Consider the following 16,844-nt stretch of genomic DNA (forward strand, 5'->3'; position numbering starts at 1 on the left):
CCTTTGGACTGTGAACCCGTGAAGGTAGGAGCAGTTTCTCATTTATCTCTGCTTCCACACTGCCTGACACAGGCGTTGGTAAATGACTTTTTAAACAGCTTTATTGAGATGAAATTCACATACAGTTGATCCATTTAAATTGTACAATTTGGTGATTTTTAGTATATTCCCAGAGATGTGCAACCATCACCACAGTCAATTTTAGAACATTTTCATTGTCCTGCAAAGAAATCCTGTACCTCTTAGCTGTCATTCCCCAATCCTTCCATCCCCCTGGCCCTAGGCAACCGTTGTCTTTCTTCAGTCACTGTGGATTTGCCTTGGAAAATGCTCTTGATAGAACATACCCACTTCCCAGCCTGCTCCTCCTCCCAGAGCACGTGTTTCTGGCCCTATGCCCTCTGTTGACCTGGCCTTTCCTACATTTCTATACAACCTGCCGACCTGGAAGGGTCTCCTTTGGGGTGATCTGTATAAAGAAGTCATGGCCAGGGGCCAGCCCCGTGGCATAATGGTTAAGTTCGGTGTGGCCGGCTTCAGCGGCCTGGGTTTGCGGGTTCCGATTCCAGGTGTGGACCTACACCAGTTGTCAGCCATGCTATGGCGGTGACCCGTATGTAAAGTGGAGGAAGACTGGCACAGATGTTAGCTCAGGGTTAATCTTCCTCAGAAAAAAAAAAAAATCATGGCCAATCAAGGTGGGTGCTGTCAGGCTCCCTGCTGTACAGCACATGGGGGCTATGCACACAGTCAGCTGAGTATATGTTTGTTGAGTGAATGAAGACCAATGGTGGGCCAGGGTGAGACCAAGACTGGGTTCTGAGGGAACTTGTGCCAGCCCTCGGGTCTCCCACTGCCGCTTTTGGGGAAAGCCCAGATGTGGCTGATAATGTGGAGCTGTCTCAAAGTCCTGCAGCCAGAAACGGGAGGCTGATGTACAATAAAAGCTGGACAGAAATGGAGGAGACATGACCTCGTCGTCTAACTTCCTGGTTTCACAGGTCACGGAACTGCAGGCTGAGGGGCGAAGTGGGGAAGTCACCTGGCCCAGGATACACACAGGGGGTTGTCCTGCCCCGGTGCTGACCGCTCCATCCTGTGTGCAAGCTTTGATGGGGTCTGATAAGTGTGTGAATCCCTGAGTGGTGCGGGAGAGAAGTTGAGCGTGCTCACCTGCCTGGGGATGGCTGGGCGCTGCTGGTGTTTGCTGAGAAAACAGACCTCTACTCTCTTTGCTTCTGCTTTCCCAGGCAGAATGTCATTCCACATACCCCATGGCCCTCCTGGGTCGTGTCCCTCTAACCCCTGGTTCCCTGCCAGTGCCCACTCTTGTGTCCATCAAAGCCAGTCTTTCACTTTCTTCAGGCCTCTCCATGCCTCTTGCCCGAAGCCCCTCTTACGTGCCGTGTTCACATTCACAGGGAAAAACCATTGCTTTCCTGGGGGGCCTTGAGGAACCTGCAGAAGCCAAGAAAAGAGAGTTCTTCTTGGCAGATGGTGTGTGACCTCTGGCAAATGACCTTTCCTCTCTGAGTCCACAGATTCCAGGCTGCCAGCTGAAGAGGTGTGACAGGGCCTCCGGGTTTGGAGAGCGTTGAATAAAAAGCACTTCTAGAGGAGCCCTGAGGCTCACCCAGAGATCAGTCTGTGTGTCAACAGCAGGCAGAGGGTTTGGGCTTTATTTGTGTCCTGCCCTCCAGAGGGCAGTGGACAAATTGGCCTGGTTGTGCCTTCCCCGCCCTTTCTCTCCAGCTGGCTCTGGCTGAAAAGGGGGGGTGGAGTCAGAGTGGCTGTCCAGATCTTTAGCTTACGCTGAGCTCCGACTGCCGTGGTCTTGGGGGAGGAGAAACTCTTTGGATATAAAAAAATATAATCATAGCTAACATTGATTGCACTCATAGGCCAGACACTGCTCAGTGTGTTTTTCTGCTGTGATTTTTTTTTGAGATATAATTCACATACTGTAAAATTCACCCTTTTAAAGTATACAGAGTACTTTTTAGCATATTCACAAGGTCATACAACCATCTCCACTGTCTAATTCCAGAACATTTTTATTACCCTGAAGAGAAATCCCTTACCTGTTAGCAGTCACCCCGTATTTCCCACTCCCTCCGTGTCGTGCACCATCAGTCTGCTTTCTGTCTCTGTACATGTACCTGTTCTGGACGTTTCATAGAAGTGGAATCATGCGCCATGTGGTCTTTTGGGTCTGCTCTCACTTAGCATAATGTCCAGGTTCATGCATGTGTTAGCATTGTCAGTACTTTGTGCCTTTTTATAGCTGCATAAGATTCCGTTGTGTGGCTAGGCCACCTTTTGTTTATCCCTTCCTCTGATGATGGATGTTGGGGTGACTTCCACTCTTTGGTGACTGTTTAATAGGGCTGCCATGAACGTTCACGTCTGCGTTTTTATTTGAGCACCTGCTTTTAGTTTTCTTGGGTGTATATACCAAGGAGTGGAATTCTTCATTTAACCTTTGGAGGAACTGCCAGACTTTTCCACAGTGACTGCACTGTTTTCCATTCCTGTGCTGAGTTTTGCTTGCATTGTGTCATCAGTCCTCACATAAGTTTCGTGAGGTGTAGATATAATTGTTATCGCCCCCACCTTTCAAGTGGGAGAACTGAAGCTCAGAGGGTTTCAGCCCAGGGTCATACAACCAGGAAGTCAACAGTGGTTTGGCCCACGCTGGCTGCCATCACTGAAGGGGTCTCTCTTCTCCCAGGCCCTGCTTTATGCCATTAGGATGAGGACTTTTGACTGTGTTGTTGGCCTGGCACACATTGGCACTCACATGGTTATTGAAGAAAATGCCGTTGTTTTCTGATCTTGGTGGCTCAAACAGGAGCTTGAAGGAGGCATCTGTTTCCTAGGAGTTCCTCTACTCTACAATTTTTCGGACTTCACTGGGTTTTGCATTCTCCTCTCCACACCAGATGCTGCAGACCTCCCTCAAGTTTCTTGCTGTCAAACATCTCTCTTGGAGACTCAGCCTGTGGCTGGGGAATGAGATGCATGGAGTGTGCTAAGCAGAGGTGACTTGTGTTTCCAGAGAGTGTTTGTCATTAACTTGGCTGTTGAACCTGTTCTCTCTCTCTTTGGTCCAAGGCCACTGATGATCTGCTCTCCTTTTACTCCTCCAGGCAAAACCCATTTACGGTGGCTGGCTGCTCCTGGCTCCAGATGGGACTGACTTTGACAACCCAGTGCATCGGTCTCGGGTAAGGGCATCAGAGTGAATTCTCAGGGTGGGAGGGACTGGAGAAGGGCCCATCTAAGGGCAAACTGGCCAAGTGGAAGAGGGAGATAGGGAGCTGGACAGTGGGTTGTGGGATGGCAGGATCAGCAGGGAACCCCCATTTCATGAGCTCATAGGTGTTTGCTTCAAAATGAGGTGCTCTCACGTGGTGCCACCTGTTTCATGGGTCCTCTTGACTCTAGAAACAGTTAAATGGAAAAGGCAAAAGAGCAGTTCAGCAAATGTTTGTATTATGCTAATTAGGTTCCCAGTTCCTTCAGGGCCAAGGCCCTGCCTCTTGCAGCTCCCCTCTTCCATCCAGTGCTTCAGGCTGGGCGCTCAGCAAATGAGCCTAGTGAGGGGTTAAGGGCCTCAAGGGCCAGCTTTGCTTTTGCCTCATCTCTGCTGGGCACCCCAGCCCAGGACAGGTCCCTGCTGTGCACAGGCTGCTGGGAGCAGTGAGATGGTCAAACCAGCATTGTCCCTGACCAGTGGTTTGTTCCTCTGCCAGGGAGCCCCTTTGGATTTGACTCCAGTTAAAACACATGCTTGCCTTTTTCACGGGCTTGCTGCCAAGTGGCTGCCACCTGCACCCTCTAAATTGCTCCATCTCTGCTTCCTTCCCATCCCTGGCTCCTCCAGAGAGCTTCTGCCCTGCCCCTTGGTCTCTGCTGCCCCCCGCCTGAATGCCACACTCTGGGGTGGGGGCCACAGTGCCCCACAGACCCTGCATTGTATCTTGGGTGTTTGGAATTCCTTCTGGAATGGATTTTGACTTTAAAACAGCAAATAGGAGTCTTGAAAATGTTTCTCAAGAAGAGTCCACGTGGGCTCTCCCTGGACACCAAGGGCGGAACCAGCCCTCTACAGGTCCTCTTTGCAAGGCCGTTTGAGTATCCTGTTCCTGCCACCCAGGCGGGAGGACCACAGGGGTGACTGTGTTCAATGACTTCAGCAACTAGGGAGCAGTTCCCCTTCCTGTTTTATATTTAGGTCATACAGAATTGCCATTTCCAGCTTCTGATGGGAAAATCATTATTATAAATGATACAATTCTGGCCCAAAGCAGAGCATGGTATTTTACTTAGTTCTTGTGGCCTTATTGCCAGAAAAGTATGAATTTTGTTGAGCTTTTTGAAATGTTGAAAATAGGTCATGGATCCTCATAATGATCTTTGGGATTCAGGGACCAACAGTCTCACGTTCTAGACATGTTTTCCCCCCACCACAAGGAAGGCGTCTATCTTCAGGTCCTTGTTGTTCTGCTGTCAGTGCTGTGGGCCCACTATTGGCCCCCAGCAGCTGGCCTTTGGGTGGGGAGTGGAGAGGGGCACTCTTTGCCGGTTCGTCATTCCTGGACGTTGGAGTTGTTCCTGCTGCTCTTGCTCTTTCTCAGGTTTGATTTTTGTTAGTTTGCTCCTCCTCAGTGAATACTGGAGCCCGGCTGTCTTTTTCCCTGTCTCCCACTCCCTGTAGATCATTGGAACAACGCTTTTATAGCAGTTTCCCAGATTTTTTCAGAAGTGGGGAATTAGTGCCTGGCATTCTCAGGTTATCCCATATCATGTCAGATAATTCATCAAATAAATACTGACACATGTTAGTTGGTAAGCTCTGTGCTGGGTACATGAAGAATACAAAAAGGTGACCAACACACCATCTCTTCTCCTGAGGAGCTTGCAAATTAAAATAAACCAGGTGTCTCGTTAAATGTCCTTAACTCGTGTGGAATCGCAGTGGGTGGTTTGGGCCTCTCCCCTAGCTAGCACATCACCGTTTTTCACCGTGGGTCCCTCTTTTCATGCCGTCTGCCCTAGCAATGGAAGCTGTGGAACCAGCGTTCCGTAAATACAGATTTGTCAGACACAGGGACTCAGGAAGCAGAGATCGCGGCCAGAGCCCTCCTAACCACTCACTCTGTGCTCCGTTGCAGAAATGGCAGCGGCGGTTCTTTATCCTCTACGAGCACGGCCTCTTGCGCTACGCCCTGGATGAGATGGTGAGTGTCCTCCTCTTCCCACTCCCCGTCCCCAGCCTTTCCATGCCCCTCAACTCAGCTTCATCTGCGTCGTCTCTAAACACAGCAGCTGTGTGCTCTTCACTTGGGCTTCTGTTTGGGAGCCTGGAATTTTTTAAGAACTTGTGGCAGCTTGTAGAGATGGTCCTTAGAACTCAGACCTTTAGTTTGAGGCATGTGTAGTGGTCGTGGGTGAGAGTAAGTAGTGAGGAAAGAAGGCCCTTCTGTTCAAGGCTGATAGGAAGTGGATTCGGCAGAGCGCTCCTAGGCAGAGAGAAGTGGAGCAGGCTGTGGGCCTGTGGGCAGATGGGGGCTGGCTCTGGGCGTGTGTGTGGAAGTTGAGCACACGTGCATTCATGCACTGTAATCCCAGGACTGCCTCTTAGTTCCGTTGCTGTGATTGGTCTCACTCATCCCATTCGATTTTCAGAGGCCTCCCGGTCATGGGGTCAGTGTTCTTGTGGTCACTAAGCTGTGGCATGTGGGCTCCTTCCTGCCCTGCTGCTTACTTGGTTTGCTTCCTGCATCCTGGGCTGGACTAGTGTTTACTGCTGTTGGTCCAGAGGCAAACCTGAAAACCAAGCAGGTGGAACGTTCTGGCTCTTTCTTTTTCCCCCCATTTCATCTCCTGACTTTTTCTCTAAAGGAGATTGGTCTCTCCTAACTAATCTGAAGTATGACCGAATTCCAAGCTTTAAAAGGGTTGAAGATGGAAGATTTATTACCTTTTCCTGTTCCATTTGAGTGTGAGTGTGTGTGTGCATTCACGTGGGCAGCATTTTTCAATTGGGACTGTCCTAAAAAACATAGTCACACCATGTAAAATAGGTTGACCCCCCCAACCCCCACCCTGAGGTCATATCTTTGCTGCAGGGTTGAGAGCAGGCTTCTGGAAGTGTGAGCAGAGATGACTGTCCTCTCCAAGGACCTTGTGGACTGTTGGAACACCTGGATTTTAGGGTGGTTATTAAAGCTCATATGTGAGTAGGCCATAATTGGGTTGTTTCCACACTTGGGTCCTAATCTTTGTGATATGTTGCTTTCTCTGTTTTGTTTCTGGGATGAATTAATGGGTATGATATCTAGGTATGGAATTAGTAGGTATGATACTCAGTTCTATATTGACTATCACCTCATTGGCTCCTTCTTAAAAAGAATTTTCTTCCTCATTCTTCCTGGTGAGAATATTTCTGCAACATGGATGGGCCACAGAGTTTTTGCCCTGGAAACACCTGTGGTCTAGAGTAGTTTGAGATGACTGGGTTGAAAGTGAGTGCCGATGGGGTGCTAGAATTCCTAGAGGTGGGAGCAGGGAACTGCTCCGCTTGGACCCTCAGTTCCTTTCGGGGAGGCAGCAGGCCTGGAGGCAGACCCAGCACTGCCTCTCTGTATTCTCCCCACTTGGCCATCCGTCATGTGAGCAGTAGCCTTGGGGTGGGAGCTGGGCTCCTATGAACCTTGAGGTTTACTCTGTCCTCCCTGTGCCTGGCTGACCCATTCTGAAGTCCCACAGAGACTTACAATAGAGAAGGGGCCCCCAAGGTGACTGGATTGCATCCAGGCTGGGCTGGGCCATGAACCATTCCGAAAAACAGAGTTCCTTGGACTTATCCTTGGAGACTGATTATTCTGGTTAGGAAATCTTTCTCTAGGTCTAACTGGAGTCCAGCGCAATCCATTATTCCCTTCAGCTCAGTTGCACAAGCACAAAGATGGTCGCTCTTGGGGACGCCTTTGTGTCGACACAGATGCAGAGCACATGCTGCATCCGAGAGCCACTCCTAAATGATGGAGGCTGCTGAGCTGTGAGTAGGGACGCTTGCAGTACACTTTGGTCTCCCAGCAACCTGAGTGTTGGTTGGGTGTTATTTCATGTGCTGCTAGGGCAGAGGTGGGACTGTGCCAGCGACATGGGAAGAGAAAGAAATCCTAGGAAAAACTGGGACTGCAGAGAGCACATTGGTGGGGGATGCCTAGGATTGAGAGTTTTGGGAGTCCCCCTTTCTGGGAGATGACTTTGGAGCTGAAGAGACTGAATTGGTGAGCCAGTTAGTGCTAATCTGCCCAAATTGGGCGGTGCAGATACCCTGAACCTGCAGGAAGGAAGTGGCATTATTTCTTTGAGTGAAAGAAACAGTGGCAGTTGCATTGAAATACCTTTAAAACAGCATTTCAGGCATGTGAGGGTTTTCCCTCTTGTCCTAGGAAGGTCCTGTGAGGAAAGTTGCAAGGAAGCGTCTGGGCTGCACTTGAGGAGAGGCTAGGTGAAGGAGGCAGTCAGATGCCAGCTGCCCAGTGGCCAGTGTTAATGGCCGTTGCTGTAGTGCTTGTGGGCAGGCTCCTTCTTGCAGGGGCTGGAGGGGCCTTTGCCATGCCAGTGCTCGGCATCAGGCCTTGTTCTTCATGGCTGCTCCCTGGATGAGCACAGTCCAGAATCCTGGAGCTCCAACCCCACGGTCAGCTCTCCTAAAGCCTAGACTCCCGCCTTGACCTGGCCAGCAGAGTCCTGAGACCTGGAGCAGGAGAACTTTTCAGGCAGGCTTGTGTGTGAACTGAATTCCAGCCGTGCTGGAGGTTTTCTCTTTGAGTGCCCAGATGTAGAAGCATGATCCTCAACTGGGGATGTTGTGCCTCCCAGGGCCACCTGCTAATGTCTGGCGTCCTCTTTGATTTTCACAACTGCACAGGGGTGGAGGGGGTTGCTACTGACACCTAGTGGGTCGAGGCCAGGGATGCTCTTAAACATGCTGCGATGCACAGGACAGCCACTCACAACACAGAAAGGTCCAGCCCCAAATGACAGCAGTGCCAAGGCTGAGAACCCTGCATGATCTGGTCAGTGGCTTAAATTGTTTTTATTTTTAAAAATTAAAATATGTTTGACTTGCTATCACCCGTTCTTAACAGGTGTGGAAGGATTCACTGTCAGATTTCTGGGAGAGAGGTGGCTGATGGGGCAGGGTTAGCCTGTTGGCTGGTGTGCTGAGTGCCTGGTGTGGAATGGGAGTGGGCCTATTCCTGGCATGGAGGGGTTTCTCTGGGGTGTCCCTGCACATCCGGGTGACCACAGGGCTAGCAGAACTGCTTATGTGTGCTTTTACCCAGGGAGCATGTAGGTACCACTCACGTCCCATGGCGTGCTCAGACCACCATGCCTGTATAATGGCCCCATCTTGGGTTTGGTCTCTGAGGGCAGCAGCTCTGAGCAGTCTGTAGCCACTGCTGATCCTACCTCTGGTGACAAGCTTAGCTCCAGCCCTCCCCCTTCCCAACCCACTCATCCCTCTTGAGCGGATCTACTGCAGTAATAAATTGTAACATTTTGTGGCCGGGCTGTTCCCTTAACACTTAGTTATAATCTGTTTCAAATTGTTGCTTGACTTTTATACAATATTACTATTTGTTTTCATTTTATTTGTTTAAATGTTGTCTTACTAACTAGTTTGTGACTTCTTTTCATTGTTGGGCCCTCTGATAGTTCTTGGTATCTCTCTGCATTGTCTGGCCTGGGCTTGGGTGGCACAAACCTAGTAAATATTTGTTGAATTGAACTACTCAACTTTGTAAATGCATTGCTGCAGAATTTCTGCGTTCATTGTGGGGTGAAGGTGGGACCTGGGATGCTTCTGGAAGAGAGGTTAGGTGTGTCACATGTTGCAGCTCTTAGTGGTTCCTCAGCTGAAGGGAGAGTGACCTCCAGAGGGTTCCGGAGAGCAGAGTGGGGAAGGTTGTCTTTGCAGGGCTGCCCCACCACCCCCCCGGCCTGTCTGGGACGGAGCGAGGGTCAAGGTGGTTGTCAGAAGGCCCTGGAGGAGGAGCAGGACTGCAGTCCCTGGGGTGGTGCCTGCCGCAAGGGCTGCTTTGAGAGGCCTTTCTGCCTGGGGACTTCAGGCCTAGTCTGGCTCCAAGGGCTGACTGTTGCCTTTCTCTTCCAGGAGGCTCTGAGATGGGACTAACCTTTGGAAGTCACTTTTCCTTTTTTGGGAAATTTCTTTCTCGATACACCCACGTACCCTGTAACTGGTGGGTGTGGAGAAGAGGCAAATTCCCAAAAAAGGAAATTTCCTAAATGCAAGTTGAGGTGAGGTGGGCTCAGGGCAGCCTCACAGACAAGTGGGAGCCTGAGGAATTTGGCTGGGCCTCTGGTTCTTCAGGAGTGGATGGAGTGAAGAATCTAGAAACCCAAACTGCTGCCTCTCTCCTCTTCTGTTTCTCCCCCTGTAATTTGCCCATCGTGCCAAATTCTGCCACTTCTCTTTGAGCTTTTGGGGGCTGATGTAAAGCTAAGGTCTTAGTGGTCAGAGCCCAAAGACCACTAGAAGGCTTTCCTGGAGAAGCACCAAGTCCAGAGGGGAAATAGGGCCCCAAGTTTCAGGTGGAGCACGCTGGGCTTAAGCCTCCACAGGGGGCTGTCCCTGATGCGCTCTGCGCAGCCTGGTCTCTTGCTTTCATGTTCTTTTCCTTTTCCTTCCTGGAAGCAAGGCAAAAAGATGGTCTAAGGTGTGTTTTTTAAAAAAAAATTCTGGTAAAATGTATGTAACAAAATTTATCACCTTAACCATTTTTAAGTGTACAATTCTGTGGCATTGAGCACATTCACACTGCTGTGCACTGTCCATCTGCAGAACCGGAACTCTCTCCCCATTCACTGCTGACTCCCCAGCATCTCTCCCCCAGCCCCTGGCAACCACCATTCATTCTACTTTCTGTCTCTATGAATTTGACAACTCTGGGTCCTTTATAAGTGGCATCATACAGTGTTTGTCCTTCTGTGTCTGGCTCATGTCACTTAGCATTGTGTCTTCAAGGGTGATTCGTCTTGGAGCATGTGTCAGAATCTTCCCTTTTGATAAGTTGTGCTGGATCTAATACTCTCGAGCCCTGCCTGCTCTGAAACACACTGACCCTGTCTCTCTCACGTGGAAACTGGAGAGGTTGTAGGCTTGCTTCCGAGGCAGGTGTGTGGTATTGAGGGCTGCCCTTCACTGTGTGAGGCTTCTCTTCCTCCTCTGCCTTGGGAGTCAGGACAGACCAGAGCTGCACGATTTTGTCAGGGCCGTGCTGCCAAGGACCTTTAGCTCAGTTCACATCTTCATACATAATAGGGAAAACACTTTTAGCTCTTGGCTGCGTGCCTGTTTGGAGGCGACTGTGGGTTTGTCCGCCCCAAAGTATGTGAAGGTCCAGCTAGAAGTTCCTCTGGTGTCTGTGCTCACAGGTAAAGCCTGGGCTCGGTCTGAGTGCTCTTCAGAGGATGCCGAGTATTAGCCATTGGGATTCTGGCTCCTTCGGGGTTTGCTTCCTGCAGGAGGGAATCCCTGAGGTTACTTTGATCTTAGGACCTTTGTCTACTTCGTGCTTGATGGATTTCAGCTACTTCTGGTGTTGTGTCAGCCCTGAGTAGCACACAGGTGCCCAGGGCCCTAGGAGTGTGTGGAGGAGGGACAGCACAGCTCAGCTCGACTGCCTCCAGGAGCCGTCTTTGAGACTTTCTCCTCCTGTGCAGCCAAGCCCTCCATCCCCCATGGCATCGTTGTGCAGACATACCCCTGCGTAAGAATATCCTGAGGGCAAGGCCCAGGTATCCAGTTTAAATAGCCACTCCCTGTGATTTTCAGGAAGCACCAGCATTTGAGAAGCCCCACTTTAAGCTCTGGCTTTCTTTCCCCTGTGCTTGGGGTTTTCCTCAGCAGGCTGCTGTGTCTGATTCATTGGTAGCCAGGGTGGCACGCTCTCCAAAACCAGGATTCGCATGCTCTTCAAGGCAGTGGGTGGTTGGGGAGTCACAAAGTCTTCTGGGAGGAAATAAGGGCGTTGGCCACCTTCCTGCTTGTCGTGGAGATTGGGGAGGAGCCGCATGCTCTGCCCGGTGCTCTGTGTTGGCTCTTCAGGCACGATATCTAATGGAGTCCTCGCAATGACATTTCTTGATAGATATTATGTCCATTTCACAGGTGAAGGAACTGAGGCAGAGAGATCGTGGGGTCGCTCAACTTATGAGTGACAGAACTGGGATTTGTAAACAGGCGAGATGCCTTCTCGGAGAATGATGGTGTCTTTGCCCCCAGTGGTCCCGTCCTTCACTGTGTCTAGCGATGGCCCACCCAACCAGCATCTGCTGCATGCGTGCAGGAGGGGAATGGTGCTGGCAGAGGGCCATGCTGGGCTCTTGGCATCCTGCCCGCCACCCGGGTTTGTCTGTAGCCGCAAACTGGCAGCTACAGTAGTTTTCCTTATGTCTTAAATCTCATTGAACTAAATTAACTTCAGGCTCGCAGTCTGGGTGTATGAACATATAGTCAGAGGTGTGTAGAAATCAGAACAATAAGGAGTCCTGTGCCTGTCTGAGAGGCAGAGAAACTTCCTCAGTCATGGGGAACTTTCATGTTCAAAGAATCAGGGTGGGATGGGGAAGCAGAGAAGATGTTTTACGGATTAGTCTCATGTTTTCGGAATTACTTTTAAATTGGTTGTGTGTCCGGCCTTGCTCTGGGCTTTGTGCTCTTCCACAGGGTTTCAGCCTCCAGGTGCCAGAGCCTGAGGAGTGTCGAGAGAGAGCGCTGGTTTGAGAGTCCAGTAAACGTGGATTTTAAGCCTGTTCTGTTTCTGGCCGAGCGGCCTTGAGCCTGGCCCCTTTCCTGCCCGTTTTCCCTCAACAGGAATCTCGTGGGATGATGGTCAGTCCCACAGTCATCTGCATTTCCTTCTTCCCCCTCTGCTCAGCTGCTCTCTCCAGTCCTGTGCTTGCTGTGGTAGTAATGGGAGTTTTAAAAATAACCCTGGACTCGACAGTGTTTCCTTCCTTACACTAGCCCCGAGAGCAGTGTGGGGCTGTTGAAGAGGGACATGAACCCTTGAGGCCCTCAGATGAGCCTGTGCCTCCGGGGTTTCTGGGTGCTGTCAGACACAGGCTGGAAACCCTCTGTCTTTAAGGGGGATTCTGCACAGAGCTTAATACAAGTTTTAAAACTGATACAATCTGGTGCTACTTTAGTTGAACCCCTCCTTCACACGTACACCCCTACCCAAGCTGTAGTGAAGAATATGCCCTGACTGGACGGACCTCCTTCTGCAGCTGAATTATCTAGGTGCCTGAAGTGCTGTCCATGTGCCTGTGTGGGCAAGGCGCCTCTTCTTGTGTCAACCATTTAGTTAACTTATTTTTCCAAAATAATAAACTTATTTTTTAAACATTTGCCAGTGTTGACTGATACATGAATAACACCCATCTTTCTAGGTAAACTCTAAGGCCTATGTCTCAGAGCTGATGAGGAGCTGATGTTTTTGAAGAAAAGTGGAGAGTAGCTGGGAGGCAGGAAGGGGGCCAGCGGCCACTCGGTGGGCTGGGCCCGTGTGCTGGCTGTCAGCGATGGCACCGCCAGGGAGTGTTCAGGAATTGGGGACCACCAGGGGTGCCGAGAAGGTGATTCAGGGTGTTGAGGTGTTTCACCCCCGCCTGCTTTGGTTTTCTGCACACAGGGGCCTTAGATGAGTCTCTTAGCTCATCGTAGCTTAATCGTGACAATTAACCATAGTTCTCACCTCTTTGGGAAGAATGTTGTAACAACTAATTCCTCAATGACTCTTAAGTATGTGAAGATAAAATATCTGAAATATATGTTATGGATGCAAGGGCTTCCTTGGCTGGAAGGTCAGATACTGGTGCAGTCCTGGGGGAGTCGGAGGTAATCTCTTGATGGCGGTGGGAGTGGATGACAGGATGAGGGCTGGGTGCTGAGGGACCCTGAGCTTCCTGCAGGCCACTTTGCCTTAGAGCATCTTTGGGCCAAGTGTAAGTTATTTCGAAGTGTTACAAAGTCGGTGAGCCAAGGCATGGCAAAGGTGAACCAGGTGGGATTGGGAACTCTTCCCAACTGGCAGCGGAATCCTGTCGTCCAAAGGTCGAGGGTCAGCGGTGAAGCTTACAAGGGCCACACGCATTTTCTCCTTAAGTTTGATTCACTATGATGCACGAGCTGTCACTCAGTAGAATGAAGCGGGCAGGGACATCTTCTCTCTGCCTCTCTGGGACCTTCAGTACAGATGTTGTTCTCTGCAAACTGGAGGCCGAACTTTAAGTCCCTCCTCTCCTCTCCCCCCTCCTCTTGGGTAAGTTGAGGAGGAGCTTGGGGACACAGGCTTGTATCTATTGGAATACAGGGCAGCGTTCTGCGTCTGGTAGCTTTTTCTTGTCATTTACAACTCTGCGTGCTGGCCCAGGTGACAATTCTCACATATAGAACAGCTGGTGGATGGAAGCTACCAGTGGTTAATCATGGGGCTGTTAGACAAAGAACAGAGCAGACTCCTGAGGGTTACAGCAGAGGGATTTCCAGAGATGACCCAGTCCAGACCTCTATTTAATTAATTTATTTATTTGTGCTTCTTCTCCCCAAACCCCCCCAGTACATAGTTGTATATTTTAGTTGTGGGTCCTTCTAGTTGTGGTATGTGGGGTGCTGCCTCAGCATGGCTTGATGAGCAGTGCCATGTCTGTGCCCAGGATCCAAACAGGCGAAACCCTGGGCCACTGAAGCAGAGTGTGCGGAACTTAACCACTCAACCACAGGGCCGGCCCCCTACACCTCCATTTTATGTAGGGGGGAACCCAGCACGGGGTAGGGGAGTAACAGATTAGCCCACAGGGGCTCAACCAATAGGTGTGGGGTAAGCAGCCAGGTTCCCTGATTCCCTGGTCCCGATCTGCTGCTTGTGTGTTGCCCTTTGGGGAGTGGAGTGGGTGGGGAGAGGAGGGCTAACTGTTTTCCATACAGAGAACTGAGTCTGGGGTGCTGCAGACCTTCTGTGCTTCTAGTGTTGGAGTCTTTTACATGGAGGCCCGAGCCTTGTAGAGGAACGAAGTTAGAGAAGGACATGCAGGACAGAGTGGGTAAGGAGGGTCAGGTAGCAGGAGACAAATATCTGCCAGGTGGGGCAGGAAGGCTCTGCACGTAACCCTGAATCATTCGCAAGAACCAAGAAAAGACACAGGCACCACTCCCAGATGGGTCCAGGTCAGATTGAGATCTTCCTTCCTCTCTCCCTTATCCCTAGGACATTCATTTCCATGTGGGTCTCCCTCTGCAGGACAGTGAGTGCCTTGAGTTGGGGCCTGGTCTTTGCCTGCATAGAGAGGACATTAAATAATATACCCAGGTGTAGGAGAAGCTCACACATGTTGGCTGACCAGGTGGTGAATCAGTCTGCTGTCTTCCTTGACTCTGGTGCTTGAGTCTCTGTTGTAAACATTTTAAGAAGACTTCTGCCTGGGAATCTGCCTTCTTGGACTTTCAGCCCACACTGAGAGGATTTGGCAACCTCGGGTCGCCCAGCGAGTGCCTTTCTGTCTCACTGGGACTATCTGGTATTCTTACCTTCCTTCCCAGTTACATAAGTGGTGAGTCAAGGACAGGAAAATAGTAATTAGCTGCCTACCTGTGTTCAGTGCCCATGAGCCATAATGAAATAAATACCCACATTCTTCCCTCTGCCTCCCCCAGTGTGCCTGCAGCTACTGAGTGGGGAGACTTCTGGACACCCCTGATTAATTAACAGAGGAGGCTGAAGGTAGTTTTACATCCTGTTGTCCACTTGAGTGCCGTCTGTCCAGTGCTTTGCATGTGCACAGCTCTTCTAGTGATGGGAGGTGGTGATGGGGGTGGTAGGAGCAGCAGGTCTGTTAAGCTGGTGGAGGGGTTTCTCTGGCCTTTGCTCTGCACTGGGACGGTAGCCGAGGATGGGCTGCAACTGGCACCCTTGTTGGAGATCTTCAGAGCCGTGGGTGGACTTCTCTGTGGCAGTTGCTTCTCTGTAGCCTGTGGGGTGAGCATTTGTGATAAGGGGTTGGGTGACTCCCTCCTACAGAGAGAGAAATGACTTCAGGTATTAGGAAAGTGAACAGCTTAGAGTAATTGGTTAGGAAACTAATATTAAAGTAGCAGCAGGGAAAGAACTGTTGAGAAAGAGTCATTTTATGGAAGTTAGCAACAGAAAACATTTGGGGTTGAAAAAACAAAGCCAAGTGACTGGTACTAGTGTGTTCATGTGTGTGCGTGCAACACTTGCACACACACGCACACACTCGTATGCACCAGCAGGACTGGGTAGCATGAAGGCAGGCTGCAAGATCCTCTAGGGGCAAGGTCCTTGCACCCTTCATCTCAGGTCCCTCACACTCCACTCCTATTCAGGACCCTGCTGTCATTGCACCCAGCTCTCGCTGCCTGACCATGGGACTTTCCTGGGAAATGGGCAATGCTAACAGTCTGATAAGCCAATCCACTTAAGGTGTTAATTGTGGGTAGGCACCTTAATATGTTAGTGTCTTTCTCTTGCCCTCCCACACCTCCACAAAACACCTTTGCAGAAGAATCTTCTCTTTGCAAGGAAGAGTAGGAAACGGGGATGTTCTTCATGGTGGGAAAGTTTTCGGAACCCAGGGAGTGATTTCACTGGTAGAATTTCCGAAATGATGGTAACAGGTGGAGGTATCTTAAGGAAAGGGGAATCCCTCACAGTAAGTCATGTACTAACCTGTTGCAGGTGCAGCCCATGCGCACGTGCACATTGATGAATCATTCACTCACGAACATCTGTTGAGTGCCTATAGCGTGTCAGAAGTGAACTGCAAGGTGGCTTCTTTCTGGGGGGAGGGTACTGATAATAGTATAGAACATGGTAGGTGTACTGGTTTCCTGTGGCTGCTGTAACAAATTGCCACCAACCTACTGGCTTAAAACAATGCAGATTTGTTCTGTTACAGTTCTGGAGGTCAGGGTCCAAAATCGGCATCACCGGGCTAAAGGCAGGGTGCCGGCAGAGCTGCTGTTTGCCGGCGGCTCCAGGGGAGAACCCGTGTCCTTGCCTTTTTCAGATTCCTGGGGCTGTCTGCATTCCTCGGCTTGTGGCCCCTTCCTCGAATCACTACAGCTTCCTGCTTCTGTCATCGCAGCTCCTTCTCCTCTTCTGTGTCAAATCTCCCTCTGCCTCCCTTTCATGAGGACACTGTGATGACATTTAGGGCCCACCCAGATAAGCCAAGATAGTCTCCCATCTCAAGATCCTTACCTTAATCACATCTGCAGAGTCTGTTCTGCCCTCTAAAGGAAGCTTCACAGGCTCCGGGGCTCGGGATGTGGGCATCCTTGGGGCCCTTGTTCAGCTGCCACAGAGGGTATGATCAGAGGGAGCTAATGCAAAGTGCTCTGGAAATAGAGAAGGGCTAGCCAACTGCCTGGAAGGTTTCACAGAAGTGATATTAGAGGGCATTGCCCTAGACCGACCGGGAGATAGTGGGAAGGGCCGTCCACCTTCCCAGCAGAACTATGACTTCCCTGTGGCCAGAGAGTGTGGCCGTCTCCTTATCTTCCCTTATCCTTTCCTCAGCTCTGGTTTGGGGCAGGATTGAGTAGTGCTCATGGATGCCACTGCCAGGTGTGAGACAGGCACCGGGGATGAGAAAGGAGAAAGGCAGAACAGGGAAGATGGAAAGGAAAGAGATGGGGCCACCAAGGATTGTCCCTAATGGCACAGACCCCACCTAGGTGTCAGCATGTCCCTCCTTCCACAGCTGTTTGTGTTTTC

At 50.5% G+C, this 16,844-nt stretch overlaps 1 protein-coding gene across 11 annotated transcripts in view; it reads left to right on the top strand.

The window, feature by feature from the left end:
• Positions 1-16,844, top strand: part of MPRIP (myosin phosphatase Rho interacting protein) — a 142,427-nt gene that overhangs the window by 30,577 nt on the left and 95,006 nt on the right. For all 11 annotated transcript variants that reach the window (XM_070482213.1, XM_070482211.1, XM_044745234.2 and 8 more), the window contains exons 2-3: positions 3,150-3,227; positions 5,178-5,243. In XM_070482213.1, coding sequence (XP_070338314.1) covers positions 3,150-3,227; positions 5,178-5,243 — 144 coding nt within the window. The remainder of the gene's footprint in view (positions 1-3,149; positions 3,228-5,177; positions 5,244-16,844) is intronic.

This window comes from Equus asinus, chromosome 13 (assembly GCF_041296235.1).
Source record: "Equus asinus isolate D_3611 breed Donkey chromosome 13, EquAss-T2T_v2, whole genome shotgun sequence".
NCBI lineage: Eukaryota > Metazoa > Chordata > Mammalia > Perissodactyla > Equidae > Equus > Equus asinus.